The following is a 13,305-nucleotide window of genomic DNA, read 5'->3' as shown; positions in this document are numbered from 1 at the left end:
ATTCAAATTCTTCTCTAAGCTCTCCAATCAATTCTCCCAAAAAAGTCATAAATAACGACATCCATTTAAATAATATCCAAGATGAAAATGAAAATGAACACCAAAACGATAAAGATAACAATAACGAAAGCCAAAATAAACCCCATTCTTCTACAATTAATTCTAATGGTCTAAACAATGACTCTATAGAATCAAAAATAGATAAACAAATTAAAGAACTTGACACTTCTGCAACAAACAATGACTCAAGCTCTTTGGATAATGAAGAGGATTACGAAGATGACGAAATCCCAAATGATTTAAATCCAATTTTTGTTGAATCCTGGGATTCGGAACAAGTTTCAAACTATTTCAAATTTTTAAATTTCGATAAAGATGTTTGCTCAAAATTCTTACAACATAAAATAACTGGCCCAATATTGTTAGAATTAGAACTAAGCTATTTAAAAGAATTGGATATATCTTCTTTTGGCACAAGATTCGAAATTTACAAAGAAATTGAGGTATTAAAACAAGCCGCTGATCAAAAGAGAAAGTTTGAAATGAACCTACCTTACGTTTATTCCTCAAATCCTTCTTTACCTTTGCTTGATTCTCCTTATAAAGCTAATAAAAATTCCGAACTAATGGCACCACCCTTAGTTTCCCCCGAAAATTCAAATAAAAAGCCAACTCACACAAGAAGAAGATCCAGATCTGCGACTGAACTAGATATGAATATTTATAACAATGAACCAGCTCTATATTCTGTTCACCAAAAGACAATTAAATCCCCCAAAAATTCAAATACCCTCTTCAACTCACCCTATGCTAATCAAAAATATTATAACATTAATCCAAATAAATCAGGAAATCAACCCAAATTGCAACTCAAACTCAATACAAATAATCAATACAGTCCTGTAATCCCCATAGAATCTTTTTCAAACCAAGGCTCGCCACAACTGATCAAACAATCAAATGGAAAGGATACAAATTTTCCAACAATAGATTCCTTGGCAAATGAGTTCAACAAAACATCACTATTGGCGGTTGATCCAATCAACACAAGACCTAGCTCTTCAATTTACTTTAATGATTCTTCTACTGAGGATTCCTACACACCAAGCATCACTAAGTTCCCTGAAAATGCTTCAATAGCTGGTTCAAATGATAACGATTCACTATCAAATTACAACAGATTATCCTTTGTAAACAAAGCTGGAAAAGCTAATCCTGAAGGTCAAAAAATCCCTGATGAAAGTGAAAGTTCAAAACGCACTTTGGATCCAGGAAGAAATCCATGGGAATCGACACCAGTTACAAAAAATGATGAATTTCCAATTTCTTCAGAAAAAACACGAAATCAGTCACCTTCCAAACAGAGCAGCACTATGGTATCTCCAATTCCTATGCCTCCACAATCTCCTCTAAAGTCTCCATTACAAAAGTTTAAACCGCAGTTCAAAAAACGATCAGTTTCTGCCAAGGAAAATAACAGTGAATTAGCAAAGAAAAATTCAATTAGTCAAACTCAAAGATCATTATCTACACATCATCAAAAATTTAAAAAAGATGATTTGAATTCCAAGAAGGATAAAATTATTGAAATCGATACTTCTCATCAGAAAAAGCTACCTCATGCACATACTTCAGGAAGTGTAGGACCTTCTGCAACCATTAAAACCGCCCCAACATCAAGCTCTGACTCATTTAGAGTAAGAGAAGTAAGAAATGCCAAAACTTCACAAACAGGCAAAAAAACCAAAAAACAAACTTCTGCTTTCCAAGAAGGTATTAGAAGAGTTGATCCAGAAGAAGCTCTGAGAACTGCCGACCATTCTGGCTGGATGAGCAAAAAGGGTTCCAGTGCTGTAGGTCCATGGAAAACTAGATTTTTTACTTTGAATCATACAAGATTGTCTTACTTTGGTTCTATGAAAGACACAAAAGAGAAAGGATTGATTGATATTACGGCCCATAAAGTATTACCTGCAAGAGATGATGATAAATTTGTTGCATTGTATGCTGCCACAACCGGACAGGGCAGATATTGTTTCAAATTAGTTCCTCCTGCCCCAGGTTATAAGAAAGGCTTAACTTTTACTCAGCCAAAAGTCCATTATTTTGCGGTTGATACTAAAGAAGAGATGAGAGGTTGGATGGCTGCATTGATGAAAGCAACAATTGATTTAGATGAGTCCATCCCAATTGTCAGTTCTTGCGTTACTCCTACTGTTACTCTACAAAAAGCCCAAGAATTATTAGCAAAGGCTAGAGAAAATGCTAGACAAAGAGAAGAGTTAATCAAAGCAAAAGGATTTATACAGCCAGGTGCGAACACATTGACAGAAGATTTTCTGGAACAACCTAAGTCAGGTTCTTCTTCGTTATCACCCAATGAATTATCATCTGTTGATTCTGTTCCTCATCAAACACCAACCACATCTACTACTTCTCATAACTCTACGCCTAAGGTTGGAACTACACATGATTCAGTAGGTTTTCAATCACCATTTTTAATGGCAGCTGGAATATATCCAAGCTCACCTTCCTCTCCCAAAACGGCTGTTGATCATGAACAAGTTTCAAATTCTGACTTGAGACACAATAGCATTGCTAAATCTGGAAATGCCAATTCTTACAATAAAATCAATAAAAATAATATGATCTAAATTATTTGTTTTTCTATGGTGCATCAATAATGTTTTTGATTGTTATGAAATACTATTTTTCAGTTGGAATATTTTACTGGTAATTTTTTTTCAAATTATTTGACCTTGCAACTAACTTTTAACTAAGAACACTTTATTTTATTGTTTTTTAGTTCAATCTAAATTTATTTTTTTATTTTTGTTAATTTAATTTTTATTTTTATTTTTATTTTTATTTTTATTTTTATTTTTATTTTTATTTTTATTTTTATTATTTTATTTGTTTTATTTTCGTTGTTATTGCTGTTTTTCTACTAATTTGCTTGTTATATTTCCACTATGTTTTTATTTACTTATTTATTTATTTATTTATTTTATTTTATTCTATTTTCTTCACTTTCTCCTTTTTTTAGGAATTTTTTTCCCAAATGAACTTTCAATTCCCATTTATTAATTAGCTTTTTTTGTTTTGGATATATTTTTGTATGTAACTTTATTTTGGGATTTAACTATTTATTTCATTATGCTTTGTTCAAAAAAAATATAAATTAGGTTTAACTACTATATCAATTTGAATTTATTTCGCTTTTTTGTTGTATATGTTCTCTTTTCTTAATTTTAACCAGTCTCTCCTTTTGATTTTTTAATTTTAATTTTAATTTTGGATGATATTATTCAAGTTATTGTTTCATTTATCTTTGAATAAATGATTTTTAACCACTTTAAAAGATCATTAAAATCAAACATTTCAACAACTAAATATCTTTTTATATATTAATAGGCAAAAACTGGACTTTTTGTTAAATTATAGACACAATAAAACTCAATTTGTTCAAATATAAAAGCTGGCTTAACATTAATCGGAAAATTGGGTTTTTTGATTGAAACTTCATACTTTTACCGTTAACATTTTTTGTTGACAATTGTAGATTAGATTTTTTGATAACTGATAAAAAAAATAAAGTTATCAGATATCCATTTGTTTTAAAGTTTGTTGTTGATGTAGACAAATAAATTTTTTTGTGAAACTCCTAAATGGATGAAAAAACAACCTCGAAACATTTAATACCAGCAGATTTACTATCTCCTTCAAGTTTAAAACAAAATTATTTGAACGTGAGCTAATTTTAAGGCTAAAAATATTTTGGTTTGGTGAATAGATAAATCTCTTTAGTAACTAGATCATCAAAAATGCAATTGGAAATCATTTTATTCTAACAAATAAAAAAGGAAAAACATCTACTATTTAATCTGTTTTAACACCAAAACTAGATTTTGTTCTTTTGAACTCAACGTTAAAGTCAATAATGGTGCTTCAAACTTTGAAAGAAATTTTTTTAATGGAACCTGGTTTTATTTATCCTTCCAGGTCCTAATTTTCAAAATCATTGCCCGATATTGTATGGCATCTATTCAGATCTACTGGGTAATAAAAAATTGATTATATCTCAATTCCTTCATTACCGCCAGCCCAAATTAAACTACCGAAATTGAACCGTATTCTGGATAGAACGATATATTCACAACTGTGGTTTGTTGACTGACACGTGCTCCTGACATGTTTATGCAATTTCTTTCCAACATACCTGATATAACAGCTTGATATAACATCACTTCTATTGACAGCAACATCAAAATACTCCAATATCGTATTTCTTGTCCTAGTAAAAAATGACAATAGAAAACAATAAGAGAGCACTATGGGTGGTTGGGTATGGCTCACTAATATTTAAACCTCCACCACATACGCTCTACAGAGTTTCGGGAAAGATATACGGTTTTTCAAGAAGGTTTTTTCAAAGTTCGTCAGATCATAGAGGTACCCCAGAATCACCTGGAAGAGTTGTGACTCTAATATCATTAAAAGACATCAAAGAAAATAAAAAATTTCACATTGATTTTTTGGAGTATTACAACAGGAATGATGCCGGTAAAAACGAAAACGTGACCAAAACCCAGATCAAAAATGTGAGTGAACTAAGTGAAAGAGATTTAGAGGTCTGGGCTGTTGCCTATTATATCCCCAAAGAACATGCCAAAGAGGTGACTAAGTATTTAGATATCAGAGAGCAAGACGGATATACTGCACATAACCTATCGTTTGAGATTGAGTTGGAGAGCAGTAAATTCAAAGACGATGCTGAGAGACACCAGGCCATGGAGGAAATCAGAAAATTGCCTTTCAACAAAGACAGCGGAAAGTATATCATCAACTCGTTGATCTACATTGCTACCATCGACAACACCTCCTTCATTGGACCTGAAGCTCTTGCCGACACAGCAAAGGTTATTGTTTCCTCTGCTGGATTGAGCGGCCCGAACCCGGACTACCTCCTTTCTCTACGCCGTGCAATTCTCACCATCGATTCCGCACTGCACCGGTCCGACGATCCGTACATTGCCGATTTAGCCGAAAGCGTCACGCAGATGTTGCAGCATCTGCTTTTGTGCCTGCATAGCTGAAGACCCATTGGAGTGGAACAAAAGTGGTGGTGCTTTTGTTTCCTTAGCTGTTGCTTTGATTTTGATTTTGGTTTTTCTTTTGAAGTTGTTTATTTTTTTTAAAACCTTCAAGGCTTCATTACACTTTTATAGATTACAAAATACATATATCAATACCACATAGGATCGAATTACTGTATTATATTGTCTGTTTTTTGATTTCTCCTTGTCTCTTTCTCGAAGTTTTTGATTTTCAAATTTCCAAAGGCAAGTGCTTACATTCAAAATAATACATGGATTAAACTGTTGCATATCACAGTAGAAAGATTCCTATTTATAAAATACTTAAATTCATATTAAAGATTACAACTTCTTCATATTACTATTTCATATTACTATTGGAAAACAAAACTCCAAAGAAAAAAACTCCAAACTTACAAGAAAATATTGCATGGCTGTTTGGGAACATTTAAATGTATGTATCATTAAATTTCTTGGTATTGTCTTGATATTTCTTGGTATTTCTTGGTATTTCTTAGCTTTCTTTTTTAAGCTTCTACTTTTACAACTAAACAGCAATCTTACTAACTATTTATTCTTTTTTAACTTGCTAGTGATTAATAATCACCAAATTTTTATATGATTTGGGTTATTATTTCTATTGTTAATAAAATATTATAATTATCAACTTTGAATTTTTTGTTTTGTTTTCAGATTACACAAGCTCATATCGCCTATGCTGTCTTAGCTGTCTTTGGTGCTGTTTTTTCTCTATGTTCATTATTTTTCAAAGAAAAATTATATATTGGTGAAGCAAATGTTGCATCCATATTTGGGCTAATTGTTGGCCCTCACTGTCTCAATTGGTTTTCTCCCACAACCTGGGGCAACTCAGATTACATAACTTTAGAGCTTTCAAGAATTGTTCTTGTGATTCAAATCTTTGCTGTGGCCGTTGAATTGCCAACCAAATACATGAAGAAACACTGGTTGTCTGTGACTTTATTACTTTTGATTGTAATGACTATTGGCTGGCTAGTTGTTGGTTTGTTTATTTGGTTATTGATCCCAGGTTTGAATTTTCCTGAAAGTTTATTGGTTGCTGCTTGTACCACTGCAACTGATCCTGTTTTATCTGCTGCTGTTGTTGGTAAGGGAAAATTTGCTGAAAGAGTTCCTGGACATTTAAGAAATTTACTATCTGCCGAATCTGGTTGCAATGATGGTTTAGCATTTCCTTTCATTTATTTATCCCTATTCTTAATAATCCATCATGGTCATGCAGGCGAAATAGTTGAAGAGTGGGTCTGTGTTTCTGTTCTCTATGAATGTATATTTGGCTGTGTATTCGGTATTGCCATAGGTTATGTTGGAAGAATTACTGTAAGATTTGCCGAAAATCATAATTTAATTGACAGAGAATCTTTTTTAGCTATCTATATTTTTTTAGCTGTTATGTCTGCAGGCTTTGGCTCGATGCTTGGTGTCGACGATTTATTAGTATCCTTTGCCGCTGGTTCTGCTTTTGCTTGGGATGGTTGGTTTGCTGAAAAGACTGAAGAATCTCATGTATCTACTGTTATTGACTTATTATTAAATTTGTCTTATTTTGTTTATTTTGGTGCCATCATTCCCTGGCCACAATTTAATAATTCTGAAATTGGAACAGATATTTGGAGATTAATTATTTTAGCCGTAGTGGTCATCTTTTTACGTCGTATTCCAAGTGTTTTAATGATAAAACCTATAGTCCCTGATATCAAAACCTGGAGAGAAGCTTTATTTTGTGGTCATTTTGGTCCAATTGGTGTTGGTGCTGTTTTTGCTGCTATCTTAGCTAGAAGTGAATTAGAAGCTGATCAAACTGAAGAATCTACTCCTTTAGCTGTGTTACCTATTCAGGGCTCAAAACATTACCAATTAATTGCTTGTATTTGGCCAATTGTCACTTTTATAATAATTACTTCGATTATTATTCATGGTTCTTCAGTCGCCGTATTAACCCTTGGTAGGCATCTAAATACAATGTCTCTATCTTTATCATTTACTACCGCTACAACTGAAGGCAATGGGCAATCCTGGATAAATCGTTTACCAAAACTAGAAAAAAATGGTCGTTCATTTTCTTTGCATCGAATTGATACCCATGATGCTCAAAATACTAGAGTTAATAACAAGAATGGTTCAAACATTATATCAAGGGTTTCAACCAACGTTGAAACTAGTGGAATTCCTGCAAAACCTGCTGGCGGGATGGAAAGAAGAAAAAAGAGAAATCGCAACAAAACCAAGAAAGAAAGACCTGACGAATTACAATTTAATTTAGGTGAAAATAGGATTAAAAATGAACAAATCAAAATTGGTTCAGAAAAATCAAAAGAAAATGAAAGAGATACCGATAACTTCAATTCAACTTCTAATGTTATACAAACAGTTGTTGATGAGTTGAAATCACAAAATGATACAACAGAAACTTCAAATAAACATCTATCAACAGTATATCAAGAAGGAAGTAAAGTGATAATTGAAGACAACACTGGTGAAGTTGTAAGCGAAGCTTTAATAAAACATGAGGGTACTGAAATCAATCAAAATAGATTGCAAACTGTTTTTAGTTTGACAAAAATCAGTTCTTCTAGTGATACAGAAGAAAAAGATAACGAAAACTCTGACTTGGGAAAATTGACTTCAAAATTATCAAAAATTAATCAATCAATATCAAATTCAAAGGAAAACAAGCCACATCATACACTTTATGCATTTAGATTAGATGATGAATTATTAGTTGAAAACTCGCAAGGAGAGGTTATACGAAGATATAGAATCCACGAGCATGAAAGCAATTTACCTCAAAAACCTCGCAGAAATTCATTAATAGGCATGACCAATAAGGCTTTGGCTGTTGTTGGTTTGAAAACCACTAAATCTAATAACACTTCAGATTCTTTAGATGCTTCAAATAAAGTTGAAAAACCACCAATTTCTGATAATTCTTTGTTAAATTCTCAAATTGATCCCAAAGAAAATTCTTTCAATGCGAATTCTGATAATGAAGAAACTGAAATTGAAAAGAAAAGAAGATTGGCAGCTTTAGGCAAGGTCGATGTACCTAGGAAAGCTGACGACGAAGAACCAACTATACCAAAACCTTCAAACTCTAGCAGCAAAAAAGTTGTTAGTGCTTTTGAAAGAAGTTTGAGATTTAAAAGTAAGTGATAATTTCAATTTTTTTTTATTTAGTTTTTTTCTTTTTACAATATGGTTATATTCATTACTCAGATTTCATCTTGTTTTTATTTCTTTCTTGCTTTTTAATTGCCTATATTTTCTTTAAATTTATTTAAATTTATTTATTTAGCTTTTATTATTATCTTTTTTCTTGCGAAGATTTAGTTTAGTAAAAAAAATCGATAATAAAATTTAATTTTTAATTTAATTTTTAATTTAATTTTCTCTTTTTACTACATTACCTTGTTGAATCAAACTAACATTGCAAAAAAACATAAAGCAATTTGGTGAATAGTGAAAAAGACAGTTGAGCACAGAAGTTGTACAATATTAGCTTGAAAATATAAGCTGTTTTTGTTTGGATATAAACAACTTAGGTTTGAAGAATTTATCAGTAGTTCAACAAAGTGTAATGGAATTGCAAATTTGCCTCTAGGTTCAAAAATCGAAATAAAAAACTACAAAAAGCATTACAAAACTATGTTAAAAAATGCAAAAGCTTGAATTTTAAAGTGCACAATGAACAAATAACAACTCAATCTAGAAAAATATGTAAAATGAAATGAAAGTAAAAATGAAAAAAAAACATTCTAATATGATAGACACAAAAAAAGCATCAAAAAAAAAATATAGAAATAAACAAAAAAAAAGTACATATAGAGAAGAAAAAATAAAAAAAAGGCATCAAGTTTTGATCAAGTGTCCATCAATGGTACTTGAATCAGCATTTGCAATCATATTATTCATAGTTGAATCATTGTCTTTCATATTAGTGTCATTATCTTCAACATTCTTCATAGAATTATTCAGAATAACGCTCCCGTCATTATTACTGAAGTTGATTGGATTAATATAAGTTAATTTAGAATTAGTATCATCAACAAGAGCCGAATCTCGAAGAATCAAATTTTCCTGGTTGGTTTTCCCAGTTATATCCATTTTATCCTCGTTACTATCTTCCATTAGGACCTCTTCAATACCATCAATTAAGTCATCAATAGTGTCAATCTCTAGGCCACTTGCAGTTGCTATCAATTTCCTGTAAGAATTCATTTTATTGCTTATGTTTCCTTCATTTATAAAACTAATGATTTTCTGCAACTTTTGTCTTCTTGATATCTGCAATAATGTTAATTGAATTGACAACTTAAGTCTATTAGCAAAACTATCATAATCTTCTCTCATATTATTGTTTTCATTCACTGAAGGAGAGTATGTTGAAATTGTAGCTGAACTAGAAGGTACTTTCAACGGACTACTGGATCTTTGGGGGGTCATTGTGTTAAAGTTTTGAGCATTTAAACTATTATTGATTGCCAAACCCCCATACATCATACTATCAGCATTTGTGATCTTTTCTTTGTTTGGTAAAGGTAATTTGAATGGTCTAGTTTTAATAACAGTACTCTGCTCAATGGGCAACCTTTCGGTCTTGACTGGAGTTCTCAGAGCATCTGGTGTTAGTTTTATCGTTTGTTGTTTATCTTGATTTTCTGTTTCCATTAATTTTGATTCTTCTACCATAACTAAATCTGCTAGTAATTTACATTGCGACCTTTCTAGTATCGCACTGAGTTTAAAATTTTGCATTGCCAACTGCTTTTCAAAGGCGCTAACTTCATTATCTAGTTCATTCTCAAATGTTACCAAATCTGTAGATTCTTTGAATAAAATCTCTTTGTTGACATTGATATCCCTATTTGGTTTAACATAAATGGTACTCAAATACATTTGAAGCTGATTATTAATAGTTTCAATTTCAACACCAATCATATCAAGAAACTGTTTAGATTTTTCAATTTCTTTATCTTGCGTTTCTAATTGAGAAACTTGAGACTCATACAATGAATCAAACATGCTGCCAATCATTGGCTTTATCTGCAAAGCAGATAATCTATCCCTGACGCTTGTTGATTCCACAGAGGTCACAGATTGTTTTTTGTCAAGAAATTTATTTTTTTTAGACTTGCTGATATTAACCGGTGGTTGTAATGAAGTAAATGAATACTTATTTTGTGCAGTATTATCATTTAATTTTGTTTTTTTCAATGGAGAAAATGGATTACTCTCTTCATTAGACGATAAATTTTCATTATTTTCGATGTTCTGCTTTTCAGAATATGTAACTTCGATAATTTTTGGAAACTCAAAACTTGAATTTCTACTATTATTGATGAAGCTAATATTATTTTTACGATCTTTGGAAACTGTGCTGATTCCTGGAATTTCATCGAGTTGTTTTTCATTCTTTGACTTTGGTGGTTTTGAATTATGAAATTTGTTGGTAGGTACTTCTAATAAATCCTTTTTCTTTTCTGCAACAACACTATTACTATTGGTATGATTATTTTGAGGTTTTGAATCATTGATCGTTATTTTCTTCATTGGAGCCAACTCTGCCAAACTATCATCCATCAAACTAAATTCATTTTCTTTGAAAATCAGCTCTGTTACTGGATTCATGGGTTGATCTTGTGGAATAGTTGCAATGTTTATAACGGGATTTGGAAGATTCTCTTTAGCTGAGTTATCGTTCAATTTTTGAGGTTCATCGGTTTTAAGAATATTATTAGCAGCTGATAGTTCGTTTTGGACCAACGGAATTTGATTTTGAATTAATGGAGGTTGGTTTTGAATTAGTGGGATTTGATTTTGAATTAGTGGGACTTGATTTTGAATTAATGGCGCTTGATTTTGAATTAACAGAGCTTGATTTTGAACAAATTGGGTTTCATTCTGAACAAACTGAGGTTCATTTTTAACATTGGGAAAGAAATTTTCATCATCATCAAAACGAATCAATCCCGGATTTAATATCAAAAGATTCAATTCAGCGAATGTCAAGTTTATAGCTTTATTCATTATTAAATCTTGAATCATTTTCTCTGGAAACTCGCCTTTAGCATTTTTTAGCAATAAATCAGTTCCATATGCAACTAAAATTTTGATCAAAGTTGGATTTTTAGCGTATATTGCTAAGTGTAGCGGTGTATCTCCTTTTAAGTCCTTGTGATTCAAGAAAAATTTTAGAAAAGAATCTTTAGCATTTTGATAAAATATTGAGTTGTAAACATCCAAATCATTTAAAATGACATTCGGTTGAGTTTGCTGCAATTGATATTTTAAATTTTGGAATATTATATTATTCTTAATATTATTTTCATTTATTATTTCTTTAAATATTACTTTGAAATAATAAAAACAACTTGTAAACTTATTTTCAAATTTTGATAAATCAGATATATAATGTAAAACCAATCTATTATTTTGATCAACAACAGCCAAACAACATTTAAGATGATTCAAAAATATTTCTTTAAATACTCTTTTTTCATAACAATTATTAAATGAAATTAACCTTGAAAGTGGATTCAATCCATAAACGTTTGGCTTTATAGGATTCGCTTTGTTATTTATTAAAATTTTCACCAATCTGGTATTACCTAAAGCACAAGCCCAATGTAACGTGGTATGACCTTCAGAATCTATTGGATCATCTACATTGAAGTCCAGTGGTGGGCTTAATAGAAACTGTGGGATTTCGTTTGTTTCCTTGCTCAAAAACTTTATAATTTGCTGACTATAAGTCAAGTTGTTACCAGGCTGGGGTGATGCAAAATTATTTTTTTGGGATGCAGAAAGTTGATTATCATTAGATCCTTTATTGTCACCAATGGCTATATTCTTTGTTTTATTAATTTCTTCGTTACTCATGTTCTTATTTTCATCAATTTTAACATTTTTTTGATTTATTTTGCTATTATCGTTATTTTCCTTATTAGTATTATTGTTGTTGGTAGTTTTAATATTATTATCATTACTATCATTGAAATTGTTTGGAATACTTGAGGGTAAAACAAGATTTGTTAGATTGGGAGTTGGATTTAATGATGGTGGTGTTAGACTTTTTAATTTGTTAGTATCATTGGATATATGCATTTGCTGCAGAATTTGTTGTGGTAATTGTTGTTGTTGAAGCTGCTGGTTATGCGCATAATTTAAATTTAATTGATTCTGAACTTGAGCATTATTGACTTGAGCATGAGCCTGAGCTACCTGGAACTGAGCATTTGCTTGAGCTTGTACAGCAGCCTGAGCTTGAGCTTGGGCTTGTGCATGAGCAGCCTGTGCCTGTACTTGTGCCTGTACTTGTGCCTGTACCTCGACCTGGGCCTGTAATTGAAGTTGTTGTTGCAATTGTATTTGTAAAAATTGTTGTTGTATTAATTTTTGTTGCTGCTGCTGTTGCTGTTGCTGTTGCTGTTGCTGTTGTTGTTGTTGTTGGTTTGAGTTTTGAAATTGTTGCAGGATCTGAAATTGTTGGAAATAATGTGGAGGTAAAGTAGCAGTTGCTGTAATAGTTGAATTTGGAGTGAGTGAAGTTGAAGATAAAGGAGTTGTTAGAGTAGGTTGAGGAATTAATAAACCGTTTGTTTGTAGGGATTGTTTTAAGTTTTGCTGTATGTTTTGTTGTATATTTTGCTGTAAATTTTGTTGCAAAGTTTGCTGTATATTTTGGTGTATAGAAAGAGGCTGCAGATTTTGGGATTGATTGATATTTTGTTCTTGAAAGCTTTGCAGTGTTAAAGATTGAGGAGGTTGTGATTGAGAGTTATTTAACAGAATTAAATTATAACCAGATGCTGGGACTGTTTGGGTTGTTGAAAATTGCAGAGGCTGTTGCTGTTGTTGCAGCAGCAGCAGCTGCTGCTGTAATAACAATTGTTGAGGATTTGGAAAAACAGGAGGCGGTATTTGATTAATATTGGAAGTGATTGTTGAGATTGATTTTTTTTTTGAAGATGAGTTAAGGTTTTGTGATCTTTTTTTCTTTTTCAAAGGAGTATCAATGTTGTTTGAGTTATTATTGATATTAGAGTTGTTTTTACTAGAAGTAGCAGTATTGATATTATTATTATTATTATTATTATTATTATTATTATTATTATTATTATTATTATTATTATTATTATTATTATTATTATTATTATTATTATTATTA

The 13,305-nt window shown here is 31.3% G+C and overlaps 4 protein-coding genes across 4 annotated transcripts; 3 read left to right on the top strand and 1 right to left on the bottom strand.

Annotated features, from left to right (window-relative positions):
* Positions 1–1,802: 1,802 nt before the first annotated feature.
* ASCRUDRAFT_24099 (Boi family PH domain-containing protein) lies at positions 1,803–2,255 on the top strand (the record flags this gene model as incomplete). The annotated part of the gene is made up of 1 exon (XM_020189827.1): positions 1,803–2,255. A coding segment is annotated over one exon (453 nt), but the record flags the coding sequence as incomplete, so codon positions are not given.
* Positions 2,256–4,331: 2,076 nt separating this feature from the next.
* Positions 4,332–5,054, top strand: GCG1 (gamma-glutamylcyclotransferase; the record flags this gene model as incomplete). The annotated part of the gene is made up of 1 exon (XM_020189992.1): positions 4,332–5,054. A coding segment is annotated over one exon (723 nt), but the record flags the coding sequence as incomplete, so codon positions are not given.
* A 200-nt stretch (positions 5,055–5,254) lies between these two features.
* On the top strand, positions 5,255–8,791 carry NHA1 (Nha1p). Its single transcript, XM_020195180.1, has 3 exons — positions 5,255–5,550; positions 5,790–8,283; positions 8,584–8,791. Exons 1-3 carry the CDS (start codon positions 5,527–5,529, stop codon positions 8,592–8,594), a joined length of 2,529 nt encoding a protein of 842 aa, XP_020049742.1. The 5' UTR covers positions 5,255–5,526; the 3' UTR covers positions 8,595–8,791.
* Positions 8,792–8,987: 196 nt separating this feature from the next.
* On the bottom strand, positions 8,988–13,190 carry ASCRUDRAFT_5427 (uncharacterized protein; the record flags this gene model as incomplete). Its single annotated transcript, XM_020191143.1, has 1 exon — positions 8,988–13,190. A coding segment is annotated over one exon (4,203 nt), but the record flags the coding sequence as incomplete, so codon positions are not given.
* Positions 13,191–13,305: the final 115 nt, after the last annotated feature.

The sequence above is a fragment of the Ascoidea rubescens genome, assembly GCF_001661345.1.
Source record: "Ascoidea rubescens DSM 1968 unplaced genomic scaffold ASCRUscaffold_1, whole genome shotgun sequence".
NCBI classification, from domain to species: Eukaryota; Fungi; Ascomycota; class Saccharomycetes; order Ascoideales; family Ascoideaceae; genus Ascoidea; species Ascoidea rubescens.
Note: the sequence above shows the minus strand (reverse complement) of the source record. Positions and strands in the feature narration are given on the sequence as shown.

Bases quoted from the DNA above. Each gene is read 5' to 3' on its own strand.
- NHA1 (XM_020195180.1), top strand. From the start codon at position 5,527: ATGGCTGTTTGGGAACATTTAAAT. The intron at 5,551-5,789 runs GTATGTATCATT...TTTTGTTTTCAG, and splicing joins CTGTTTGGGAACATTTAAAT to ATTACACAAGCTCATATCGC.